General features: G+C 37.3%; 2 protein-coding genes across 4 annotated transcripts in view; one reads left to right on the top strand and one right to left on the bottom strand.

Annotated features, from left to right (window-relative positions):
- Positions 1–320: 320 nt before the first annotated feature.
- On the bottom strand, positions 321–18,951 carry p4ha2 (procollagen-proline, 2-oxoglutarate 4-dioxygenase (proline 4-hydroxylase), alpha polypeptide 2). 3 transcript variants are annotated; one of them, XM_028466057.1, is made up of 16 exons: positions 18,823–18,951; positions 13,558–13,656; positions 10,597–10,693; positions 10,335–10,486; positions 9,147–9,284; positions 7,921–8,160; positions 6,115–6,311; positions 5,593–5,769; positions 5,385–5,455; positions 4,813–4,912; positions 4,554–4,607; positions 3,096–3,119; positions 2,936–3,001; positions 1,264–1,332; positions 929–1,025; positions 321–405 (listed from the first exon to the last, which is right to left on the bottom strand). In XM_028466057.1, exons 2-16 carry the CDS (start codon positions 13,640–13,642, stop codon positions 335–337), a joined length of 1,638 nt encoding a protein of 545 aa, XP_028321858.1. In that variant the 5' UTR covers positions 13,643–13,656; positions 18,823–18,951; the 3' UTR covers positions 321–334. The 3 variants fall into 3 exon arrangements, with proteins under 3 accessions (XP_028321858.1, XP_028321859.1, XP_028321860.1); XM_028466058.1 differs by lacking the exon at positions 18,823–18,951 and adding an exon at positions 14,513–15,000; XM_028466059.1 differs by lacking the exon at positions 3,096–3,119.
- The window catches only part of pdlim4 (PDZ and LIM domain 4), a 70,202-nt gene continuing 63,257 nt past the window's right edge, over positions 18,674–25,618 (top strand). The window contains exon 1 of the mRNA XM_028466066.1: positions 18,674–18,729. The gene's annotated coding sequence lies outside the window, so the exon portion shown is untranslated. The remainder of the gene's footprint in view (positions 18,730–25,618) is intronic.

The following is a 25,618-nucleotide window of genomic DNA, read 5'->3' on the forward strand; positions in this document are numbered from 1 at the left end:
GTGGGAGAAATGGTTTTTCTAAACTGTGGAAGTAAAAACAATTTTTGGTGGTTTGAAAAATAAAACTTAAAATAAAAATTGCAGTGAGGGGAAACTCCTTAAATTCTCTTGTCTTCAGGATTTTTAAAAACATCTAATTGAACCCAATTATGGATGGACTGAACATAGGAGTGAAAAGCAGCTTTTTTGTGGGCATCAATCATTTAAAAACATAAGGAAGAAGGTGATAGATAAGAAAAGCTACTAAGAATGGTAAAATGTGTTTGTTGCATAATTGCTGAAGCAGAATTAAGGCACCGTGTGGAGTGTTTAGTTTTTTTCTAAGCGATGTTCTTCAGTCGACTTCTGTCAGGCCACAGGGTCTCCTAAACTCCTGTCCACGCTCATGAATCCACTTGTTTGACACTGCAGAAAAAAAGGAGATCTAATGAACTCACATGTGATAAATCCAATTCAGAGTTTTCTGAAAATATTTTGGTGGATATCAGAGATGAAAAACTATTCTTTACCTTTACTCGAGTAAGAATACAGCTTTACAGTGTTACTTGGCTGTTTTGATGTGTTTTTAAATAGACTATTTTATCTGCGTACGGACAACTCCCGGTGCTACTGGTACGTTTAACTAAGTACACATAAGTAGTGTCTTAGGGTTAGGATTATGGTTAGGTTTAGTCTTAGTCACGTGATCTAAACTGGCCAATGAGGGGCGCTGTGTATGAATAGAATGTTGGTATATTGATACGGCAACCGTACGGACAGCCACTGCCAATAAATTACCGTACTATCTGTAGTGTTTACATAGAAACATTATAGCAACAACTCCTTGGGATGTGAAAATGTAATGTTTGGCCCCCCCCCCCCCCCCCAAGTCTAGAGTTAAATTTTGTCCTAATTTTAAAGGATATTGAAAAGTGTGTCCCAAACTCACCCCATTTGCTTCCCACTAAGACAGGACAAGCTGCATGTCTGGTCCGATAGTCTCCCTCCCCACTCCTGTACAGATTATACCAAAACACTGCCGTCCCCTGTGGAGAAATAACAAACATAAGGCAGAGATATACAAATCATATGCAATACAACTTAAGACAGATGTTCCATTCAAGAAGTGGAACATTTAAGCTGGGATTCATTTATTGCTTCAGGGAAACATTCACACAAAAGCAGATTATTAAGCAAACTTTCCAAATGCATCATTAAATGTGTTGATAACTTCCTAGCACATTCACTCACTCACAACACAATAAACACGCAGGCTGTTTTCACCTTTCTGGGCCAAATGGCTGCTCCGAAGTCAGGGAAGACAGTCGCTCCTCCTGCTTCGACATCACTCATCTGGGAAAGGAAACAATATTTATGATTGGCTAAGAAATAAACCTACTGTGTATCCAACAGGAAAATAAATCCTATAATAACCTCAAAATCCTTTATCTGCTGTCTTTAAACTAAAACCCCAAACCACTTTTTACTGCTGAAAACAAAGGTGATTGGGTATGAAGTAGTTGTTGATTGATCCTTGTCCAACTCTTGACATTTTAGTCAAATATTTCATATGACTGCCCTCTATGGGTGGAAACCTGGCTATTACAACCACATTTTGCTATTGGCTGAGATGGAGACTAACAAACATTTTTGGCCCCACCCCACCTTTAACAACTACCAACTGTTGACTAACTAATGGGGGGGCTGCAGTTACAGAGGGAATGGGTGTGTCTTAACTACTCTAACAAGGCCCGCCCCAAATAAAGGCATTTTTTTTAATTTTCAGCCAAAACCTTGGGTTTCGTTACTCACATTTGCATAATTTAATATTAGATTGAAGGCGTTAAATGTTTGTAGACCCCTGTAACAGTATGCTGTCTGACATTTCCTTCTCCTGAGTTACATTGCCATGCTCATTGAATTTAACAAATTATTTCATTTTTCTCTATTGGTAACAAGACAGCTTCATATTTAAGAGCTCCTCATGACAATCTCTAATGGATGCTTCAGAAGTATTTTTTTCTTTAGAAGATAAAAACCCACAAAGATTTCCCAAGATACAGAGGATTTTTTAACCTTTGCATTGATGTTTATTACACTAAAGCGTATTACCCAGACATGGGCAACTGGTGGCCCGGGGACCACACACACACACCCTTGTGCTGTCCCCAAAGTAATAACACGAATGACCTCAAAATTACACAAAACAAAAACACAAAAATGACCCAAAAAACATAAAAAATAAACAAAAATGACCCAAAAAACATAAAAAATAAACAAAAATGACCCAAAAAACATAAAAAATAAACAAAAATGACCCAAAAAACATAAAAAATAAACAAAATTACAAAAAACTATACTGGTACAAAATGACTTCAAAAACACACACACACAAAAAAAAAAAACTCTTTCAAAAACCCCAAAATAAACACAACTACTCCAAAAATACACAAAACAAAAATGAATCTAAAAAAAAAACAACAAAAATACATAGAACAACAAAAAATACTCCAAAACAGAAACCAACAAACATGATAAAAGCACAAAAAAATGCTAAACTCATTGTTCTTTCTGGTATTAATGCTCAGACTGGTGATTGTTCTAAATGCTGATAAATGTTCATACGTGCCCCTCGCATCAGACATTTTTGTGGCCCCCACTCTTCTGGAAGTTGCCCATTCCTGACATAACCCATTGCTGGATTGTAATGACCAGTAAATATGTACTGGAACTGATTGACACCCACCTGTTAGCATTTTTATTATTAACTCAGACCCCAAGTATGCTTTTAGGTGAATCTATGAAAATCCACTTCAACAAATCAGAGAAAAAATCCTGAAAAGTCCAAAGTCGATCCAGAGCTGCAGCTCTTCAGTCTGATAATAAAACGACGAGTGGACTTCAAACATTTGCCAGCACCAGCCTCACTCAGCGACGACAGGATACACATACTTACGTAGTTTAAAAAAGTTGCCACACGATTTCCAGTGCCTAATCTTTTGAACGCATCAGGCTCATCTTTCTATGAAGATAAAATTTAAAAATGAAAATACACAATGAAATGTACACACATTACTTACATAGTTTAGGAAAGTAGCAAGTCTATTCCCGCTGACCTTGAGATTGCTGTCAAAAGGACGCTGCAACAGATGTTTATATATTTACTTAATCAATTAATAAAATAAACTCGCAGGTGAAGCCAGCCAGTGCAATCAGATATAGTTTAAATTAATATAGCTTGGTACTGTATGTTAGTTGAGTCATTTTAAAATGTATGTGACACACAGAGTCTTTGAACAAAAACTAAAACTATATCTTCATAGTAGATCAAACTAAATAGTATGTGAACTTTTTCCTAAAATGTGCATTTCATATTAGCATTATAATTTATGAAGTTTTACTTGAAGTTTTATACATAAAGACTCATATTACGCTGTCGTTATTATGACATAACACGTCATTAGCATGAATAAGATGACATGAAGGCTGTCATTAAGTGTGAGTTCTTACCCTAAGCCTAACCCCTAACCCTACATAACTCCACTAGTCCTCCACCTAACCCGAAAAATGCCAATATAGCTCCAAAGGTGTCATCATTTAGCGAGCGACACTTAATGCCAGCTTAGAGGCAGCCTTCATGTCACCTAATAGTAGGTTCACACCAAACGTGTTTCAGAATTCAAAATCGTGCGTCACGCCCCTAGTTGGACGCTTGTGCTGATTGAATCAGACGCTTGTCACCAGCGTCGAAGATTCTCGGGACGCGCGTCCAAACAAGTTGGGAAGGGAGCGCATCAAGGGGATAAACAATGGATGATATTGTGGCATTCAGTTACGTTCATAATTCACCCAGTGACTGTGAAGTGGTGGGGTACATTGCATTGAGAAGGCTGTGTTTCTGGTTGGATGTATTTTGGTGTGACTGTGTCAGAGGGCTATAGAGCAGTGTGGTTGAATGGAGAATAAAGTTTGGAGTTCCTTGCTGAACACGCTGCCTCCGACTCCCGTTCATCGGCGCTACATTATCCAGAAAGTGCCTTGGCTTTTTTGTGCCTCTGCGCCGTTTCTGGATTCACCAGAGCTGCGCTCAGATGAGAGTCACTTTCAGAGCTACTTCCGTCTCTCCAGGGCCCAGTTTGACGACCTACTGATCCGCATCGGCGCTCTCTTCTCCTACCAGGACACCAACTACAGTCGCTCTATTGCAGCACAGGAGTGCCTGTCCATCTGTCTCTGCCTCAGGTTAGTGCTTTTTTTTTTCAATATTCTGAATACGTCACGGTTGGGGAAAGCTCCTGATTGGTCGACGCGCCGCGATATGCCCCAAAAGTTCAACAATCCCAACTCCAGCGTCGGCCACATTGGAGGCGCCGGGCGCACGTCAAAAGCGTGAAATCTCAAAACGCGCAGCGTTTGATGTGAATGCGCCATTATTCATGCTAATGACAGCGTAATATCAGCCTTATGTATAAAACTTCAAGTAAAGAGTTAGCAAATTATCTTAGTAGTTAATAAAACAAACTGATCTTTGAGCAAATCTTCTCCTTTTAACGTTTTTAGAATAACAAACTCACCCTTGAAAAGTCAAAATGTGGCTCATATTGTCCTCCAACACCATAGTTAGCGACCTGGTCAACCAATGACAAAAGTGATGGATTTTAGTCATTTATACACTTTGCAGGAATAGAGATTCATATTATATTCACCAAAGTGTAAATAAAAAACTAAATTATCAACTCACACCTGGTTTAAAAAACAATAATCAAGGTTTGTATACGAGGCTGTTTCAGTTCTAACATTACAGTGAATTAGGGATGTGACTCATGTCATCACCTGCAGCAGCTCTGCGGTGTCTACTGCGAGGCCGGTGATATCTTCTATTCTCTGATTGACTCTATCAATGACAGGGTCGTCGTCTGCCTCCAACCATGCACTGAAGAAACAGACCAATTTACACGTTTAATTACCAAACTTCACAAGCAAAATGTGATATTTTATTTTTTTAAATAACAACACAAAAAATCTTCAAACTGTACTTCTAGAGCAGGGGTGTCAAACTAATTTTCATTCAGGGGCTAAATACAGAGAAGTTTATCTCAAGTGGGCCACAGATTTTAGTTGGGAATGAGCTAAATTTTAACATTGATGTGCCCAAGGTTGCACTTTCACGTATAAATGATATATAAATAACGTAAAGCACTGACAACATCCAAACAGTAAATGATACCTGCTAGATCTTCACTTCAAAACTGTGACACATTCGGGCCAACCCACTTCGTAGCACTTTAAAATGAGCCTAAATGAGTTTGTATTATTAATTTACTTATTATTTTTTAGTCTCAGAGGAACAAAATCCCTACAATTTCATTTATTTAAATCTAATTTAATTATGTATATTTACTTACCTTTTAGACACCCTGTAGTTGGCAGTGGTAAGGACACCAGTTTTAGGATCTCGCACAGTGGCTCTGGAAAGCTTTAAAAAACAAAGAAACTAAATGTTTGTTTTTTTTTTATTTAAATTGGACAGCTTTTTGTACAAAGGATAAATGTAGTTCTTGAATCCTGTCAGAGCGTGCAAAGTTACAGTTTTTAGGTCACTTCTAGCCTCACCCGAGGTTTTGCCAACTCCTTTATCTTTCCAATTTCCTCTTCTGACAGGACATTGAGGTAGCGCACAATACGAGGGCTGTCCCACTCATCCTCCTCCATCATGGGCTTCAGCAGGAGACGAGGGTTCCTGTTTCCATCCTGGTATCGACAATACAAACGACTCCGCCGCGCTTCATTCTGGAAAAGACATTAAAGATGACAAGTAAAATTAATTGATTATTTTGATCAAATTTGCCAAAGTTATGCAGAATATAATGACAAACTAAAAGACCCCATATCATGTGGATTCATAGGCGTCTCATGACTGCCCTCTGCTGATAAAACGTCGCAATGCAAGAGGATCTTTTTTTCTATAACATGATTTCACCTCAACAAAACTCAATAACTAATAATGAAAAGCTTTAGGTTATATTTGTAGACAAATTAATCATGATATTTGACTTTTTATTGGCTAGTTTTATTTTGTCTGCTCAATATATATATATATATATATATATATATTTTTTTTTTTTTTAATCTAACCATTTGCAGTCCCTCTCCTCTACACAGAGCCTCGTAGATCTCTCTTTCAGGGAGGTGGTCTTTAGGTCTGACGTAGGTTCCCAGCTGGATGGGCTCTTCAGAGGGGGGCTGGTAGGTCTGGTTCATCTCATGGAGCTGCTTTGTTAGAAGTCTTTCAAAATATCGCAGGTTTCCTCCAGCTCTGTCATGGTTGGGATCTACAAATATATATATAAAAAAGAGCCCATTAAAGCTAAATATTGAAAATACTAACTGTATACAAACATACATAAGTTTATAATTTTAGCTTCATGTGCTTGGATAAGACACCAGTGTCTTACAACCGTGATCAGATACACAAGCATAGAAGATAGATTGGTGGCAACTCTGTTCATGATTGCAACATAACATAAAGAAGCTTTCCTATTATTCTGCATCCTACTGTTGGAGCTAACTGCTTCCTGATCTGTGGTTAGACTAGTTTGTGATGTTAACTCTTCATCCTGTTCTGTTCTCTTCTTCTTCTTCACCGACTTCAACTGGTCTGGCTGATGTCTACCACCTCTGAGTCTGGTTATACTGGAGGTTTCTTCCAGTTAAAAGGGAGTTTTTCCTTTCCATCTTTGCCCTGGCTTGAACAGGTGGACACTTTTATTTATTTTTTTCTCTAAAATATCATCATTATTATTATGATAAGAGCTTTGTGGTTATATTGCATCTGTCAGTGATCCTAAAATTATATTAATAACACAGATGGAAATGAGCTTTTAAGCTACAAACATCTTTGTTTTTAAAACAATGTATTTGTATGCTGAAAATAAATTAAATAAAATGTATTTTATATTTGGCAGTATACGTTAAAGGTATAGAGGAGGATTTTCCCAGAGTTTATAAAAAAACACACCCTCCACTTTTTGAAAAAATGCACATGCGCAACACTCTACCTGCTCCCAAGAGGGAACGCTTATTAAACATGAGCAAGAGAGCGTGCACGAGCCCAGTTTTCCTCATGCACAGCTCTGTTTACAAGTTGGTATCGGCATCGCTCATACAAGCTTACTTTTCAAAAGAAGATTTGCACTTTTCCCACTATGTCAGACTCACCACCGGTAAGTGAAATGTGCGCATGCGCAGCAATCAAAAACTAGCTATAGGGACGAGCACGTACGACGGCCTTACGTCAGCATATCACCAGAATGACTGACAATTAGGAGGACCAATAGTCTTGATGATCCCCTTGGAATTTGAAGCCAAATAACATCCTCCACAATACCTTTAAAATAAAATAAAAGATTATTGAAAGTGCATTTAAGTAATTAAAAAGCGTTGGGTAGTAAGATCTTTCCTATGTTGACAACTTTTGGTGGCTCTATTGGTGCAAAGTTTAGTCAAATGAATTAAAACTGTTGATCATATTTTAACTTAACATGCAAACAAGCAAACCATAGAAGAATTTAAAATAAAATAAGGTTAACGGAGCCTGTGAGGCAGGAATAGAAGCAACAGTTCTAAAACCACAAGGCCTTTCATTGAAGAGGCAACACCCAGCTGCTCTGGTGAACACAGCAATACTAAAGTCACAGAAAAGATTGGAATTTAAAGATGGGGGTGAGGGAGGAAAGAAGCCCATCAATTAAACCCCAGCAGTGGACTGTCAGGGTATTTCAGTGGCTCCTCTTTCATTATAAGCTAAATACTGCCACGTTAGCTGCACAGAATTTAAAACCACAAACTCATTTAGGCTCTGTTTCAAGTTAAAAACTCTTTGTGGACTCAGACCTGGTCTGAGCTCACTGAATTGGCTCCACTTGTTTCCGCCACCCTTACCGACAGCCACCAGCCGCCGCGTCAGCTCGATGGCTCGAGGAAGGTCTCCCATTTGGTAAACGGAGAAGCTGAGATAATCCAAAATGTCGGCCTTGAGGACCATGGCTTCCTCGCCTGCATCCAGCTGCTTTAAGGACTGCTGCAGCCACAGCACAGCGTGGTAATAGTCGGCATCGTTATAAGCCGTCTTTCCCATGTCGAAGCAGTCGTCCACAGTCAGTAAACTGTTGGCGTGCATGCCTGCAAACAATTTATATCATTTTTGTGTTCCAATTAAAAAACAAAATCACACTTCAAGTAACAATTAGGGCTGAACGATTTTGGAAACTAATCTAATTGCGATTGCAATTTAATATGCAGTTGTTTTTTTCAAGGGCCCCTTGTCATCTATTTTTCAATGAACATAAGCAATAAATCAATCTGTTTCCTAATAAACAATTTCAGATTTATTTCAACTTGTTAATAACTGCACTTCTTAAACACTCTCTGAACTTAACCGGACAGTAAAAGATAGGACAAGAAAAAAATAAAATAAATTAAAAATCGCGGCCTTTGCGATTAGAAAATCACATTTTATGATATCGCGATAATATCGCAAATGCAATTAATCGTTCAGCCTTAGTAACAATACAGTCATGGAATCTTAAACACCATTATTTGAAACAATTGTTTCTACACTAATGTATGCATTTAATTACAAAATCATGCAAAAAGAATATGAAATATCTTGATTACTGTAGTTAAACTATTCATATTCGCATAATAAATGAATTTGTAATTTGATCATTTGAGGGACTTCAACTTAAGACTATATTAATGTCATCATTTACAATATGAACCTAAGTTTTACAGTAAAAAAAAACAATAGCTTGAAATCACAAAATGTCACATTGACAGCAGCTGTGATTAGGACACATTCTGATGTTCTTCTAGATTTTTTTTCACAATGTTAGAACTGTAACATAGGCAACTTCAGTTTTTTGTATAAAATCACAGCTACAACTTTCAGGTTTGAATTGGAGTATCATAAACGCGTTTCAAAGTAACTTTTCTGATGGATATCAAAAAAACAGTGATTGTTAAAACAACGTGTGAAAAATAACTAAAGAAAACTTCAAGAAATGTATTCCCAGCTGCATAAACTCCAACTCAGAGCACTGCAGTTTTTTGACAAATGCCACACCTACTTGCAGTTTTATTAAAACTCGTGCACCCTTGGTAACTACCTGGCAGCTTTCCTCTGGAGAAAGCCTCAGAGTCCAGTTGGTACGTGTCCTGGAGACGCATCAGTGCTTTGGCGGCGCCCGTCTCATCATCCTGGTCTGGGAAGTACTGTCTGTGCACGGACATGTTGGAGATGAACCCTGGAAAGAATAAACACAACTCCTTTGAGGCAGAGATAAAAAAGCAGTTAATTCACAGCGTAATTTTGCACATTATGAACTTTCATGTTGATCTTGTAAAATGGTTTTTTTTTTTTCCGTGATTGGGACGATTAAAAGTTCAACTTTCTTAATTTTGGCAAAAACAAAGGGGGTATTGATGGAAAATAAACATGAACTTACACAAATACATAAAGGGATTAGATGCAGGAAAATATGTAGCTAATTAATGGCAGACTCAGTGTGTTTACATTCTTCTTCTGAGGAACAGCGTCAGGAGAAAAAGTGTTGCATGTGTGTGATTCCTGTTAAGCTGATGGCCCTACAATGCACTATTAGCTCAACCATTAATCACATTATATTGAGGATGTGTTCATTGAGCAGTGGATTATCCACTTGAAGCCAAGCAAACCTGTTTATATACAGTTACTATCGTTTTACATTTTCACAAGCTGCATATAAATGCACTGAGTATGTTTTTTGAAAAATAGAGCATCTAAGCAGAAGTTTCACACTGCCTTTAAATTTTTTTTATTTTTACCTTTTTCACATTTGCTTTAAAGAAGCTTTGGTTTTCTTTTTTTAAAAAAAAATTTGCTACTGGACTTCTATTGTCTGCTAAATAAAATGCAATAAATGTGTATTGTGTATAAAAATCAGTGAGAGTTTTGTAAATGTAATAAACATTATTATTGTAGTCAACACTGTTATCACTGTGCAATATTTTTTTTATTTCAAATGTAAATATCCATGTCCATTTCACCCCTTTCTTTTTTTATTTCATATTGGCCCTTGTATTTATATATACTATATATTTTTATATATATAACATTTTCATTGCCTACATCTTTTGCGCTATTTTTTCTTGTGTCTTGCACTGTTTATGAGGGCTGCAATTTTTCTAAGACTGCATTGAGTTTTTCTTGTACAATGACAAATGAAAGGATTCGGATTGTGAAATATAAATTACAGTGTTATTATTACGCTCTCTTAGATTTCCATTTATTTGCTGTTGTTGTAACACTTGCTTACCATCAGATGGGTTCTGGAGGACCAGGCTCTCCAGCTCAGACCACTCAGTGTTGAGTCTCTTCATCAGTTTGTAGGCGTTCACCGGGTGGGCGAGGTAGCCCTCAGGATCAGAGGTAGAAACCCGGGTCAGATCATCAAGCTTATTGGCCCAGCTAGAAGAGGGAGGAGATATCAATGCTTTAAACTTGTACCTTGCTACAGCGCTGCAGTAGAGAAATGGCAACTCTCGTCACAGTGGAAATAGTTTTAAAGCTACAGGTACCTTTTTATAGCAGCAAGCTTGGATTCTTCTGCTTTAATATAATCTTTAAGTGATTGCACCAACTCCTTTTCTGTGTAAACAAGGTCTGTCATCTGACCTGAATGAGAGATAATATAAGTCAGTGATACAGATGCATACAAGAACTAGCATGTCTTAAAGCAGCCATTAAATTGCTTGAATTAAACTACAAATGGGTTGAAATCACATATTTGGCCATAAATCTTTTGGAATTTGAAGATGCATATATATTGTACATTCTGGGCTTATATCTATGGTCAAAAACAACAACAAAAAACAACAATTCACTGTTTTAGTGGTTCGTAGTTATTATACACATGTATTAAACTTAAATGTGTGATGCATGAGTTAAAAAAAATAAGTGCAGAAAGATATATAATTTTTAAAAATCAGGTCAAAGAATCAGACTACGTTAATAATAGTGATCGACTAATTCATCGGCAGATTTTTGCGTGTTTTTTTACGTGTATCGGCATCAGCCGATGTGGGCTGCTGCGTTGGCCGATCCACGTTATATACAGAGAGGCTGCTGTGCAGTGCAGAGTACAGAGCCCCTCCACCAATAGCAAAGCGTTGGAGGAAGCTCTTCAACACAATGGCCACGGTTACATGATGTTTTTTAATTCAAAATTAGTTCTTCCAAATTAAATTGTTCGGAATTAAAGTGTTCTGCTTTGTGTTTAAATGGAAATAGTAATTCCAGAACTGAGGTTTACAAAAACCGGTTTGTTTGGCTTTAGATAATTCTGCTTTAGGTCTGGAGGTTGGGAAGGCTCTGATTGGACAGGGGCGAACATGACGTATCAAGTCTATCGGGAGAAACACACAACAAACCTTTGAATGTCGGCTGTAACACAGAAGACCACACATGAGAACTGTTTACACTTTTATTTCGATTGTAGTTTTGAAGCAACAGCTCAACAATAACACACGGTTTTCGTTTGGACCGCGGAGCGGAAGGAAGATAGGAGCTAATCACCGGTAATAAGGTCAGTAAAACTCTGGAAAACAATAACCAGGAATAAATATTTGCTTCCTGTAAAGATAGTAGCTCTAACAACTGGTAAAATGATAAACTGGTTATATTACAGCCTGTGAATTCAGTACGGGGACGCATTTACTCCGCCTCTGGGTCCTAGTGCCTGTGTGTCCGGTGAAGCCTGTTCCGTTTACCGTGTTTACCGAGGTCCGTGTGTCCATGTGAAAGTCTGCATGTTTATGCCTCCATCCATCCACTCTTTTATTATGTCCATGTCTTTTAAGTTTAATAGTCCAGGCTGGAGTCCGGGCCGCCGCCATCTTGGATTATGTCGTCACCAGCGAAGCGCGAAACGGTCCAAATTAACTTAAAGCAGCTTTAACCAAGTTAATTGTTTACAAGAAAGAGGAATTATCAAATTTGTAACCAAAAACGGAATAAAACAGCTACCTAATTTAAAATGAACTTTAATTCTGAACTAAATTAGCATTAGGAGTTATGTGTTTACAAGGTCAGGTTAAAGAGGAATAAAAGCTCCCACGTAAACGTGGCCAATGACAAGTTTTAAATTTTCAAAGCATTCTTTTAACTGTTTAACTTAGCTGAAATATTACCATACAGTTTAAAAGTGAAAACACAAATGCCAAATGCATGCTCTACATGTGTTTTGCTTGAAACTACACGCTAAGCAAGTTTATGGGTCCAATAATCTTTTAAAATTTGAGAAACTGTCCTCTGCTCCCAGTGAGAGGGTAATCAGCGAGGTCGACCAGATATATGAAAAAAAGAGGAACAGGCTGACAGGAGAAAATGCAGAGCGTCTCTGTTTCCACCACTATAACCTGCAGCTCCTAAACTGGGAGTATAAGCTTTCAGTGAGGAGTGTGTGAAATAACCACCCTCTGTTTTGGTTACACTGATCAGCAGGAGCCTAAACTCAGTTATACATTCAATTTCATAAGTGACATTTTAAAAACACAAAGTTGGTAATCTTTTACATTTCTCTTTTCCTAAATCACCAATAACGTCTTTGAATCTCCTCTGTGTGGTAAAGACTCAAGAGTTTGATCTGATCATAGAGATTATTTTTGTTACTGTGTGCCATAGTGTGTCATTATTTTATTTATGCTTAAATATTTATTTTCAGAATTGATTGTTTACATATTTATTTTCACTTGTTCTACATCACCTGTTTTTAATATTTGTTAAATATTTTGTACTTGTCGTTTTATCTCACCTTTGTTAATTTCAATAAATGTTCCTTTTTTTTTTCTAAAAAATTAGATTTGTACCATTTGTTATAATCATTGTGTAATTTTTATGATGTAAATTGAGGGAGCAAAAGTAGTATCGGCTCCAAATATCGGCTCAAGAAAATCGGCAGTCCGTATCGGTCATCGGCTAAAGCTGATGGGAAAAAAAATTGATATCGGCATCGGCCCTACAAAAAAAAAAAAAAAAACCATATCGGTCGATCCCTAGTTAATAAATAACATGTTTTAGAAATACAAGGGCTAAAGTGCCATGCTTTAATATTATATTTCAGTGGTAATAATGGTAGAAACAAAAAAGGGAGAAAAAACACCAACATGCAGAAATCAAAAAACATACAAAGATCATAATAAATAGATGATCTAAATGATGGGTTCTCAACTGGTCTCACCCTGGGACTCTTTTTTTTTTTTAAGAATTCAACCACCCAAAATAGCTGTTGAAAATACACATATGTAATTTTTTAAAACAAATAAAACATGAAATTCACAGCATGCCTGTAAAAGGAAATGTTTCTTTCAAAATAAAGGACAAGTCCAACATCAGAGATATTAAGTATTTATTTATTTTTGACCAGCTGTTTGCGACCCACTCAGTACAGGTCTGCGACCCACCTTTGGGTCCCGACCCACCAGTTGAGAACCACTGATCTAAATGATAAAAAGGGATATGAAAACACTAACTCCACCTACCAATGGAGGTGAATATCTCTGCATGTGTGATCCAGCTGCAGCTGAGCGACACCAGATAGACAAAAAACTGGAGCTGCCTCATCATGCCTTTAATTTCACCTGCAATCATAAAGACACCAACACCTTTTATTAAAATGCTCATTCTTCTTTTGCTGAAAAATAATGTAAAGGCTCGCAAACAAAATAATTTACTTTAAAGAAAGAGGACAACAAGAAACCGAACCAAACAAAGGCAGAATTTAAACCGTTAAAGTTGCTGCCTGTCAATGTGTTCCAATTGTTTGGGATTTGGTACGACACATGCACATTAGCATTAACACACAAGTGAAAACCCTTCAATACCATATAATAACAGGCTTATAGAGGATAAAGGGCTGTATCCTAAAATGTGCACCTTATTTGACAAGTAATACTTATGTATGGTTTTACTACGGGACGTAAAAAAAAGTCCTTTCACATACGTTGCACCTGCTGACAAATGATAACCCCTCCCCTGTGACCACAATACTGTAATTATACTGTAGTAACACAAGATTTGAAACAGGTAGTTTGAACACTACACAAACTAAAACAATACAGCAGCAACATCATGTTTTTAAAAATTACAATTTCTGCAGTCAACTGAAAAACACCAATTAAAAATCAAATGTGTACAATTTTGTTTAAATATTTTTAATTAGATGTCTTTTAAAAAGTGAGGGCTTCACTGTATCATAACAACAACAAAATAAGCAATGTGGATTACCAAAATATATGCACACATGTATAGCCACTATGACAGTTCTTGCTTGTTCTCACAGGTTTCAACACCCACGTCACATTCCTGATAAATCTACTATTCAAATGTTGCTGACTCACCCCTTCCCTTCCAGAAATGTGTGTGCAACAGCACGTAAGCACACAAAGTGACACTGATATGCATTTGGAGGTATGGATGATTTAATTTCTTTCTTACAGACTTGGGCTCATTCGTAGCAACAATGCTACGCTAAAGGTCCGGATCCAAGGTCCGCAATGGTGCAGAGGCACCAAGGGAATAAATAGTTTCTCCAACAGGAAAGAAAAGCCTCCAACATCTGTGCTCATCATGTTCTAATCTGTTCTTCTGTTGGGATTGAAGAAAAGAAGCCGACGTGTGTAGCAGCTGTTCCATGTATAAGTTGGAAGAAAAACCTTAAAGGGAAAATATTTTAAAGCAAATCACATAAACTAAACAGTGCATCAGCCCACCGTGCAAAGCCTGGTGTCCAGACAAACAGCAGTGTCAGCAACAGCTTTCATTACAAAATAAAAATAAGCACATGAGTCACAAAGGGAATTTTTATCCATCTTGTTGGCATTTTTATAATTTTTTTCTTCTTAAAGAAACAGTTTTATTATTAATCAATTGGTTACATACATTTTAAACTTAAACATAATATCTACAGTATTCTACACTTTAATAAAAAAAAAAATACAAAACGAATTTGAAGAAAAAAAAAAATGTTCGTTTTCAGGCTGATATCGGATCGGGACACCCCCATTTTATACCTTCATTTCCTGCAGTCTACATGAAGAAATAAATAGGAAAACTGACCGATATTATTTTTTTTTTTTACTTTTTAGAATCCTGAATTATAAAGTGAGTATATTTCTCTATTAAAAATATATATTTCATGTCCAGCTGCACGATGATTGTTTATTATATTAGATGTATTAGTCTGCAACATAAATAAATAACATAAATGAATGAATAAAACAATAAAAAATTATACATATCAAATAACTAAATAAAAATACTACAAGATCATCAAAATGAATGCAATCGAATCATAAAAAGCAGTGTTTCACAACTTTTATTGCCCCATGTACCCCTTAGTCTTTATTTCTTATCGCAAGTACCCCAGTTTAGATCATGTTACACATTATTTATTTGTGTCTGCAAGCTCGTCTAAACTCTCTCCTGTGTCTTGTCCAACATTAACCTTGAATTTAGGCCTTTTTATTCATGTATTTCTGATATTTTGCACATTTTAGAGTTCTAACTTCCCTTTTTGGTGCATTGTGCCACAAATTATTATTAGTATTTTTTTTTTTTCACTTGTCTGCACATGCTGTCAAAGGTCAACACTACAAGAAGTGCAATCATTTTGAGACAGCAATGCATGTTTTGTTATTGCAATGAAATAAATGAGTTTATGTTATTGCTTAATTGTGACCATCACCAGCCCTCCCTAAGGAAGGGTGAGAAATATTTTATTATAGGGAGGATATAAAAAGGGAGAGCAGTGTTAAACCTAGGTGGAGGGGGAGGGGGGGGAAGGGAGCAGGGAGGAGAGACTCAAGGTAGGAAATAGAAAGGGTGGGGAAGTATAGATTATTTTACAGTGAGTGAGATGTGAAGTTGTACAACATAGTGCTTATTATGTTGTATAATCAAGCCAGTATGGTTACAAGTGTGAAGCTTAGCTATAAAGGTGGTGGCTGTGGACAGGGGGAAGGAGGGAGTGGTAATATCTAAAGCAGGTATTTGGGATTACCGTGTCTAAAGTTAAACCCAGTATGAGTTTTATCCCACATCCCAAGGTGTGCCAGTGCATCGTAGACCAGTGTATGTGCAAAAACCACCACTGCAAACCCAGGAACAGCCCCAGGCCCACAGATGCATCCAGGACAGCAGAAAGAGTGGCGGCCAAGGAGCCCCACGGCCGAGCAGCCCCCCGGACGTCCCGGAGATCCCAGGCCGAGAAGCAGCACCCACCCCCCACACACACATCCGAGGAAGCACCAAGCAGCCGAGCACCCAGCGCATCCCGCCACCGACCCCAACCCCCAGGCCCCCCGCCAGCATCCCGCCCCCCCATCCACCCACAGCCGGCAGGCCCAGAGCCAGCAGGGACCGGACCCCAGGCCAGAAGAACCAGGAACGGAAGCAGCACCAAGGGCAGCCCCCCCAGGGACGACGACCACGCCCATAGCCGCCGAGGGCACAAAGGGACGCTGCCCCCAGGAGCCCCGACCGAGTGCCCCAACCAAGCACCCCAGAGCGCGCCAGATCGCCTTTCCTTGATGCAGCCGAAGAAGTCCGAAAAAACTGTGGTGGGAAAAAATAATATATATATATATATATATATTTTTTTTTTTTAAACTTGAATTTGCAAAAAAAAAAGTTTTTATCTACAAATTCAATAAATGAATACATTTTTGGCCCAGCCCTAATACATTTACAAGCCTTAAATATATCTATATTCCTGACTCATTTTTGTAAACTGAGAAGACCTGAACAGAGTTGTGACCTATTAAAAATTGTCATCAATTTAAAATGAGAATTGACTGCTTTAATTAGAAGGAAACAACCCTGTGAGTGTTGACGATGCCAAACTTCCAGCTACTTTTCATGACACTCCGCTTTGTGTTGCTCTCTAATTACATACACTCCAATGGCTGCCATGAGCAATGTTGATCTTTGTACTAAATAAAAAGCGCTGCAGGGAATAACTCGCTGGACTAGCAAGAGCCTTTTCAACTGGTCCTTTGAACTGATCCTTTGTGTTCAGTGACATCATATCAGATATCACCATTCATTGAAGGCATGGCCTAGATTTCTTTGTCAAATCAGTTTTAATGTACATTATCATTACAGTGCAAATAAAACCTCAGTGACACGCCCACACCCATAAAGTTTAAGAAATAGGTTCAGGAAGTGAGGAATCATTTGTGTTTGCATTATAAATTTACAATTCATTACAACAGATGTTCCATTTCATTTTTCCCAATGCAAATTACTAGATATGTGTAGTGATTGGCAATATGATATCGGTTGACATTGGTGTCGGATTTTCAACAGATTTTGACAAAAAAAAAAACCAAAACAAAACAAAGAAAAAAATGACATTTGTTGTTCCTGTTATTTACATGGAGATAGATATGTGAGATAAAATTAGGTGGAGCAAGGACATCTATATATACACTTAATAATGGATAGGAGTGTGACAATATCTCGATACGGCGATATATCGCAATTTTTTTTTGCACGACCAATTATCGATATGCTCGCGTCAAGTATCTTTTATTTTTTTTTAATTTTATTATTTTTAAAACCTTTTCTGCATTTTTCACTAAAATGTGCAGGTACATCTTCACACAAATGTTGTCACTGTTTGTTGAAGGAACCAATATATTGTTCACTGGAATATTGCACTATAATGGTGTCACTGGTAAGAAAGACCCTATTTTTTGTTTACAGAAAACACTATTGGAGATATTTATTTGTTTACATTGATATGTTGACACTTATTTACAGAAATGTTGCACTAAAATAATGTCACTGTTCATAGGACACTTTTTCATTTATTGTCTTTCAGAGATATAAAAGAAAAATGTTATATTTTCACTTAATAATTTTTTTTCTTGTTATGTCATATTATCGTAGATTGATTTCTGACCGATATATCGATAATCGCAGTATTGTCATATCGTGAGGTATCCAGAGGTTCCTACCACTAGTAATAGACAATTTCAGAATGAAAAAAAAAAAAAAAAAAACACTTACCGATGATGTCGAAAATGCCTAGAGTTGTGTATAGTTAGTGGTGATAATTAGGTACTTATTTCTAAAAGTCTACAAAATAACATTTTGTCATAATTTGTCACATTTACAGTTAAAAACGACATATTGTGATTCTGATATTACAAACAGCTGGGGGGGGGGACCGCCATCGTCACTGCTGACGTCATCGCAGGACAGTAGTTTCTAGAAAATCCAACACTTAAGTCCAGTGAATGTTCTGCAGCCTGCGATACTTCACTAACCAATGTAGTAGATACACAGGAATAAAATAACACAGAATTGACTTAAATAATTACTCTTACTGGGACTTAAAAAACAGTTGTTGTTTTTTTTTTTAAAAACGCGTCTAAACACATAGGAGACTGAACAGTAGTGGATGGGGAACTCGGTCGCTGAGTTCGCGCAAAGTTTAAACAACTCGTTGAAACGTTGTTGTGACCAACGTGTTTCGCATTGAAAGGAGGACATTTATAAATAAACTCGCTCATAATTCATGCAGGAGTTGTCACTTCAATCACATGCGTCATATATAAACACACATTAGCTGGTTGTTTTATATTTATCACAACAACACCAGGAGCCAGCTGGACCCACCGACTGACAAGCATGTCCAGGACCAGGAGGTACAGAACAACATGGGCAGGGCGACACGGCATGTTGTGATTATCATGTTATTAACAGAGCCTCCGAAATGTGTCATATTTACTGCTGCTTACCTTCAAAGCTGTAGGTTCACTGTAGCACCTTCTGGTTCAAGTGTATGGACGCAGGTCCACTTGGTACCCAGGGTCTCATTAATATGAGGGCTGATCAGCGCTGCCACGTACAGAACCCACCAAAGGGGCTCACCGTAATGCACCAATCAAATGCGCAGCAACATTCCTCTGTGAATTTTGACTTGTTGTAGACTAGAGCAGTGGTTCTCAACCTTTTCACAGACCTGAAGCCAAGTACCCCCTACTTATGCACACTTAAAAAACAAACAAACAAACAAAAAAAAAAAACCATGATATTGTAATGTCATATACTTTTGTAGCCCTACAGTGAAGTTTGTCTCTGAATTTTACCAATCCTTTTGAGGAATAATAATCTGAAAGCACACAATAAAACATTCAGAATTATCACTCGATTTATTTATTGGCAGTGGCTATTTGTACGGTTGCCATGTCACTATACCGACATTCGCCCCTATTTGGCAAGTTTAGGTCACGTGATATGTCAGTTATTGGCCAGTTTAGGTCACGTGACCAAGACTAAACCTTACCCTAAATCTGACCCTAACTCTAGCTCTAAAAATTGTGCGATATTGGGTTATAACCTAACACTAACCCTAACACGCTACGTATGTGTACTTCGATAACCGTAATCGTATTTAATTAAGGCCATGGCTATTGATACGGAAACATATCAATAGTCTATGCATACTCAGTGCCCCTCATTAGCCAGTTTACTGTAGGTGACGTGATAGGTTTACCACGTGACTTAAAGTTCCGTCAGTTTTATTTTAGCTCGTATTTTTTTAACCCCCCTAACCCTTTGATTTTATCCCTAGCCCTAACCCTAGAAATACCCTATTTTTTTTATTTTTTTTATATATGTATTTTTAAAGGTGGAATTTGCCATGTTAGATATGTTAAAATGGAAAAATATAAATGACACAAGTGGGATACGTTTCCGTATCAATAGACACTTGCTTTTGTTAATTAGCCAACTGGCATTTTAAGTGAGAAATAATCTCTATTTGCGCTTTTTTGATGAGATTGTTTCTCTGTCACCACTACTCAACTCAACTTTATTTGTATAGCGCAATTTACAACAAAATCATCTCAACGCGCTTATCAAAATATAAAATTAATAATAAGAAAGAAAAAACCCAACAAGATTCACATGAACAAGCATTTAGCGACAGTGGGAAGAAACAACTCCCTTTTAACAGGAAGAAATCTCCAGCAGCACCAGGTTCAGAGGTGGCAGCCATCTGCGTCGACTGGTTGGGGTTACTGGATAGAAGGACCAACAGGACAGGATAGAGAGATAGAACATCAGAGTGTCCCAGAGACGTGAACCACAGATCAGGAACTGCCATCATCAGCTTCACGACACCTGAAACAGAGCAGAGAGAGAAGGGCGAGGAGAAGGCACTGACTGCAGAAAAACATGATACAGTATTATCACGTCAGCCTGCCTTGGCCTTGGGCCTCACTCCCAGTGGCCTAGTCAACACTGATTATAAAGGTGACCAATCTCTTCCTGTTTATTGGTAAGCTGACAGCGACTCCAAGGTCTGTAAATGCGACCGTTCACAGACGAGCCCATGTCCGCTCTAGTGGTTGGGTTATGATTCAATTCAACTTTATTTTTATAGTGCAATTTACAACAAAGTCATTCAGTCCTGTTTATGCGGACTGTAAATCATAACCAGCTACATCAGAATTTTAATCTCTTCCCATTGATTGAACCAGTAAATGCGACAGTTTACTGATGAGCCCATGTCTGCTCTAGCGATTAGATTATGTTTTGATTCAGTCCTACTAGAGGGCAGTCTTACAGAGGCCAACATTTTGGAGAATGGCCTAGCTGCAGCCGCGGAACTGTTCAAACCACGCTTTGTACAAATCACGCCCCCTACGAAATACACCCTATCGAACCACCTGAGCTAATACCTGGGCATGAAGCTTTTCACTAACTTCAACCGCTACCGCCTCCATTTTTCTGGGAAATTTGGGGAACTTTGCAATACTTACCTTCCTTTTTCACTAACCCTAACCCTAGCCCGAACCGCTACTGCCTCCACTTCCTGGCTTTGAGGTTTCATTGACGTTTTGTAGGGCTTATAGGCCGCATCGCTTGCTGTACCTGCGACTGCAGTTGGATATACTTGATATTTTGTGGCAATGCATGGAGGCTTCTGACTGCTGGTCAATTTATATTATTGTTTCTAAAAAAGTTGTCACGCTGTTTTTTTTAATTTTTTCTCACGTACCCCCATGAGAGTTTGTGTACCCCACTTTGGGAACTGAGGGTAATATTTTTTTTTTTTTTTTTTAAGTGATTGTTTTCCTCTCATCATTTCATTCATATAGCAACAAAATGATTGAATAGCAGCATTGTCGGTGTCATTATGTTTGCTTTGATGGGAGCAGCAATGGAATTAAGGCAAACTCACATAATGCTATTTCAAAACCAAAGTTGCCCATAAATCATAAACCACAAAGTTTAACATAACATTAGGTTTGTTAATTTGTTCATCTTTAAAAACTCTTTAGAATTTCTGTCTTGTCTTGCCTTAAAGTTACCTGCTTTATAGGCCCATAATTACACCTGTGGTAAAAATATTTGAATAAATATTGAGTCATGAATTCTGAATATACAAAAATATTTTGTATTCATTTTTTCCCAATAAGTGTATCGCTCAGGACACATTAATTTACTCAAATGAAAAAAATAGAAAAATCAAATGAATATAGCAAAGTTAATCTTTTGTCAAACGTGACTTAACAAGTTCTGATGAACAGGCCTGCGGAACGTCTTTGCGCCGAATGGCACCTACCACATTCCCAAGAACTCAGTCAAATGACTCGGTTCTACTGAGTAAAATAAATAAAATTCGTAATCTTCCTTGAATTGCCTTTGAAATGATATATCATGACTACGTATGTTCTGATAAATTTAGAAATTACCAGAAAAGGGGGTGCCCCCCCCTTTAAAAAAATGTCTCCAAGAGGCTCTTGACATCCGCTCATTGAATGTCCATGTCAAATTACAGCCCGATTCAACGAGCATTAATGGAGGAGTAGTCATTTGAAAAATGGGGCCCCCGGGGTCCTCCCTGGCGATCATTCAGTACCACCAACAGTCGTAATTTGACTCGTAAATAAATGAGGAATCGACTTGTTTTTTTTTTTCCTCGGCCCCAAATTGAAAATCGGGCTCCGAGCGCCGATGCGTACACGTCCATAGATTATACCTACCAAATTCCAGCTCAATCCGTTCACGAATAACAGAGGAGTAGTGATTTTAACTAGTGTACACAAGAAGAAGGAAAAAAAGAAGAACAAAGTGAGTGGCGTTTTGAGTCCGGTAGCCCGGCCTAAAAATCAAGCAGCTGCAAAAGTATGGTTTATTTTCTTATCAGTAAAAGAAACATCTGAGTATATTTGAACGAAAAAAGGAAATAATTACTAATTAATTCCACAATCCAAAAACAGTTGCAGAGAACAAAATATCTAGCTTATCCAAACAAGTAGATTTTTCTTGAGTTCTGGTTTGATGCACACGAACTTGCTCGAATAGAAAAAAGAGCTCGGATTTCCCTTCGTTTCTGGTCTTTACGGTAAAGCATTCCATGCAGTCAGGCACGTTTACAACGTTGCCAGGTTGGTCAGGTTTCCGCTCCATCTTCTGAACATGTTGGGCTTGAAATAAATAGCAGTCGTGCTAGTTTTATAATTATTTACATTTAATATCATACAATTGGAAGAAATAATCATTTGAGGAATACATTATGTCTGAAGTTTGAAACTTTTAGTTTCAGGAAAAATAACCTACTAAAAATGTATAATTCATTTTAAATCTATTGTGAAGCAATGATTGAGTGACATGATTTTGTATTAAGTTATTTGATGACAATGTATAAGAAACATAAGGGTTTAAAAAAAGAAAAAAAAAAAACACGGTTCCTTTCTTTCTTTGTTGAAGAACGAAATAGATGTACTGTTAAAAAATGTCCACTTGGTGTCAGCAGTTTTTCTTTTTTTTTTAAATAAGTATGTGAGACATGTATTTATACATAACAGGAATAGAGGAGGAGTCAATCTTTTTATTTTTTATTTTGAGATATATTTCAAATAAAAGTAATGTACCAGACTGCCACACAGAAAACCCTATTGTGACTTGGGAATACTTTTTAATTTGTCCATGTGGTGTTTTTGTTTGTTCAGTTCGCTCAAGTTTTAATATGAAAGCACACAAAAATCAGGACTGACCCAAACAAAAAAAGAACAAAATGTATTTAAAAAAAAAAAAAAAAAAAAAAGTTGAACTAACTTAGATATTTACTTTTGTTTACATTGGGCATTTAGTGATTAGCTTTATCATAGTGGTAGTCGCACATAAAAAGTTAAATCACATCCATTTTCCGCTAAAATTAATAACAATTTCCTTTACTTTTTAGTCAGTTTGATTAAAGATGTGATAGGTTACACTCAATTAGGGAAACGTTTATAATGAGATGACTATCCTTTCAGAGAAATAATATATGCATAAAAAAAAAGACTTAAACTGAGAACACGGATGTGTGTACACTAGATAGGTTTTTATTTCCCTGTGACTGAACAGGATAAGTGAGTAGCTAAACAAAAGCCATTTATCCTCTCCAGGCTGTCAGGAGGAATGAAGCTCACAAACCACTGAGTGATTTTACACCTATATCTTTGACTTCAAAACTGATTTAGTTATGATGCAAAGAAGAACTGAATGTCTATCATGTCACGCATCCGGACAGAAACTCTGTTGTTAAAACGATTGAAGTGCAAGATGGGGGAATACATCATCTCCAACCCTGATGTCATCCCTCTTTGATGTACGTTCCTGTTTTTTTCAAGATGATGTCAGCACACAAATTATTTTTGCTGACTCGGACTGGAATCAGAGCCAATTTTTCAGATCGTCACACGACAACAACATTGCTCCAAAAAAAAAAAAAAAAAAAACCCCAAACGTTCTGCTGCTACCCATTCATTTGGCTGAGGTCAAGGGTTTCCAGATGTTTTACATGCTTACAAAGTCTATTCTGTATTTGGCTCGGGTGGGTACGCTATAAGCATTTCTCAGGCTAAGGGGTTAAAGATGCTTCCTGGTTTTAGAAAGAAGATATAGAGTGAACCCAAACCTGAACACAGTGTGGCTTCATGACTCATGTATGTGTGTTCTCCTGTGTAGGTTTTCTCTGCATGTTGCGTGAACCGGGAGTGATTGAAAGTGAACACACACACAGCAAGTTTTAGGTTTCTGCTGCTTTAATCAAACCTCAGTAGCCGAGTTTTAAAGCCTGACAGGACCTCTGGCCTTTGGGGCCTTTTAGTCCAGCCCTGTGGGAGTTTAAACAACAGTGTAAGATACAGAGAAAACAATTCAGTGGGTATGTCAGGCATAGCGACTCCTAACAGGTAATGAGGCCTGAAAGTGACAAAAAAAAGGCATGGATCTAGCTGGCTGCTGTTTGAACAACACCTTTCCCATGAAGAGTTTGTTTTTTTCCTCAGCTGTTTTCCTTGTCTTCATTGTTAGTGCCAGGCATGGACTGGCCAATTGGCATACAGGGCATCAACACGAAGTAGGCCGGTCCACAAGCTGTTTTTTTTTGACAAGCGAGTGGGGGTAGACATATTAACAAGTGGCCAAAAATGGTCCAAAAGTGGCAAAAAAAAAAAAAAAAGACAGAAAAGTGACTAAAATGGGCCAAGAGAAGTCTATAAAAAAACAAATAAAGAGGAACCAGTTGGTATGTAATGGCAAAGGGTAACTTAAATGGGCAAAATGTGGCAAACAATAGTGAAAAAGGGCAAACGTGGAACAAAAATCAAAAATCAGAAACAACTTTATTGACCAAGTAATGTATGTTGTACATTTGACTTGGTGAACTGTGCTCTCTCTAATAGTGTTACTGTTAACATTAAATAACAACAATCAACTAGAAAAAAATAAATATAAACATAAATATAAACAGTATTTAGACTAATATGTGCAGAACTAAATAATAATAATAATAATAACAAAAAAGAAAAATAATAATACAATATAATAATAAGATAATAGTGCAGTAGTGCATTGATGAGTAGTGCAGGTGAGCATTTAAATTAAAAAGAGGCAAAATGTAAGGGAAAAAAGTAAACAAGTGGTATTTATTGGGCAAAAGTTATTATTATTATTAGGAGGAAAAGTGGCTCAAAAAATTTAAGAAAGGACAAAAATTGGATAGTGTCAAAAACAACTTCGACCAAAAATAGGAAAAAAGGGATATTTATTGGCAAAAGGTAGCTTAAGTCTGAAAAAAGTGTCCAAACTTTTTGATAAGTTGCAGAAATGGGACAAAGGAAACATAAGTTAAAAAAAAAAAAAAAAAAAAAAAAAAAAAAACGTTAAAAAGATTCCCCTATATGTTGAGCATCACTGAAAATGCCAGGACTGAATTTTGTTCCCAGTCCACCCCTGTTTAGTGCCCTGCAATTATACACGTATAGTGTCCATACATTGTCACACTCAGGTAGTTGAGGGTCCAAAAATGGTCCTACTTCAACTTAATTCACCGTTATTTATATAGTGGCAAATATAAATAAGTAGTATTTGTATTATTACAAATAAGTCATGTTATAGCACTTAAAATATAGAATTATGATGAAAATACCCACAATTTCTACTTGAGCAAGCACTTGTTCCTAAGTTGTTCCACAATCCCTTTTCTGGAAGGAACCAAATACTTATACTTTAATAGTAACTAAACCCTAAAACCAC

Source organism: Gouania willdenowi, chromosome 14 (assembly GCF_900634775.1).
Source record: "Gouania willdenowi chromosome 14, fGouWil2.1, whole genome shotgun sequence".
Lineage (NCBI taxonomy): Eukaryota > Metazoa > Chordata > Actinopteri > Blenniiformes > Gobiesocidae > Gouania > Gouania willdenowi.